This window comes from Pundamilia nyererei, unplaced genomic scaffold (genome assembly GCF_000239375.1).
Source record: "Pundamilia nyererei isolate P.nyererei 1_Seehausen unplaced genomic scaffold, PunNye1.0 scaffold04365, whole genome shotgun sequence".
NCBI lineage: Eukaryota > Metazoa > Chordata > Actinopteri > Cichliformes > Cichlidae > Pundamilia > Pundamilia nyererei.
The window spans coordinates 1-1,859 of record NW_005191766.1 but is presented as its reverse complement, the minus strand read 5'-3'; the positions used below and the strand labels follow the sequence as shown (position 1 = coordinate 1,859).

The 1,859-nt window shown below is 38.5% G+C and overlaps 1 protein-coding gene across 1 annotated transcript; it reads left to right on the top strand.

Annotated features, from left to right (window-relative positions):
• Nucleotides 1-14: 14 nt before the first annotated feature.
• On the top strand, nucleotides 15-1,826 carry LOC102214881 (ATP-binding cassette sub-family B member 6, mitochondrial-like; the record flags this gene model as incomplete). Its single annotated transcript, XM_005755885.1, has 4 exons — nucleotides 15-166; nucleotides 289-354; nucleotides 1,264-1,389; nucleotides 1,750-1,826. Coding segments are annotated over exons 1-4 (392 nt in total), but the record flags the coding sequence as incomplete, so codon positions are not given.
• Nucleotides 1,827-1,859: the final 33 nt, after the last annotated feature.

The following is a 1,859-nucleotide window of genomic DNA, read 5'->3' as shown; positions in this document are numbered from 1 at the left end:
AGATTTTTCAGATCCTCTTTGACTGTGTAGTAATTTCACATTAATGTGTTTGCCAGCTATGACGATCATCATCACTGAATGGAGAACCAAGTACAGACGAGAAATGAATCGGATGGATAACGCTGCCAAGGCCAAGGCTGTGGACTCCTTGTTAAACTTTGAGACGGTACATTAAATAAGTTTGTGGTTCACACAGTTTTGTTGTTGTTGTTTTTTTTATTCTTTCATCCTAAAATGCACCTAAATTACAGTTCGTCACTGTTTGTGCTTTTTATTCCTGTTGAAAAGGTAAAATACTACAATGCAGAGAACTATGAGGTCGGCCGGTTTGAGGGTGCAATCTTAAATTATCAGGTAAGTCAGGTCAGGCAGATAAAGCATTACAAGGCTTGCCACGCCTTCCCTGCTGTTCTTTCTTCAGCTGTATCACTAGGAAATGTCTTTGTTTACTTTAACAGGAGTCAGAGCAAACCTGCTCTGCTACAGTCTTTCTAGTTATTGCTACCTTTCAGATAGCTTTTAGTATTAAGATGTTGAGTGGAAGAAAATGTAGTAGGTTGCCTCACACCAGGTGGCCAACCCAGAAAATATGAGTATTTATGTCAGGTTTGATTTCAAAACAAAGACAAAATGAAATAACTGGATGTTGGAATTCAGTGTTTTTTGTGTGATTTTGCTGCTTTGATTTTCCTGGGACAATATTTGGACAATCCATAATATTCTGCTGCTGTTTCGCCAGTAGAGTAAACCTGTTAGCTCACTGGGAAATTCTGGGCCCATAAAGCTCAATGTACATAGACAACAGCCTGTATGTGTGTGCATGTCTACACAAAAGCAGATAAACATGAACTTTCCTTTTGTCATATTCATAAAGCTGTGCATACACATGGTCCTGTCTTTATGGATCCCAGTCATTGTGAGATTGTATGCATGTGCAAAAGCCTGATATCCATACCTGTCTCTTACCACAATTTATATGCAGTTTAATCCTTTGCATGTAACGTGCTGGCATCAGGGGTCCTTGAACATACTGATAAAAATCAGAAAAGCAGCAGGATAATTTCACCAAAAACAAAACTTACACTTGTTGTCTGATCTGGACAAAAGTGTTTTATTTAGTGGTCTCAGTTCTGGAGTTGTGTACTTAATGGTTCTTGGCTTTTGTTAGCATCAGAGAATAAGACATTTTTGCAAAGATACTAGTAGCTGTATATTGGAAGTCTATATTTTGAAGTCTTGACTTATGTTTCTGATTGTTTGTAGGCTTCAGAGTGGAGGGCGCAGGCATCTCTGGCCTTGCTCAATCAAACCCAGAATGTCGTCATTGGATTAGGACTGCTAGCAGGCTCCTTGCTCTGTGCATACTTTGTCACAGAGGGCAAGTTTCAGGTATTGACTTTGTAATAATGGCACACACTATGCTTGTCCACATTTCCATAAACCATTAGGTTGGTAGACACTGATAATGAACATGCCCAAACTTTCAAATACTAGGATTATAATCTGTGCAAGTAAATCCTTAGTACCGGTATATCGCTAATATGGTTATCTCAGACAGCCCCATCCACTCATTTGGGAGGAGTAGCCGATTAAAAGAAAGTTGTTTTAAAAGGCGGGGCAGAGAGCTGATTTGCTTATTTCAGAAATTGGATGAACTTTATGTTTGATAGATACTCAGAACATTAAGAAATACAATGCTAGTTGGAATTGTCCAATTCAGTTTGACCATAAAAACAACTCTAACCTCAGGTTGGAGATTATGTTCTCTTCGGTACCTACATCATCCAAATGTACATTCCACTCAACTGGTTTGGAACATACTACAGGTAAGAAAATACAGATAAGTCATTAGATTATAA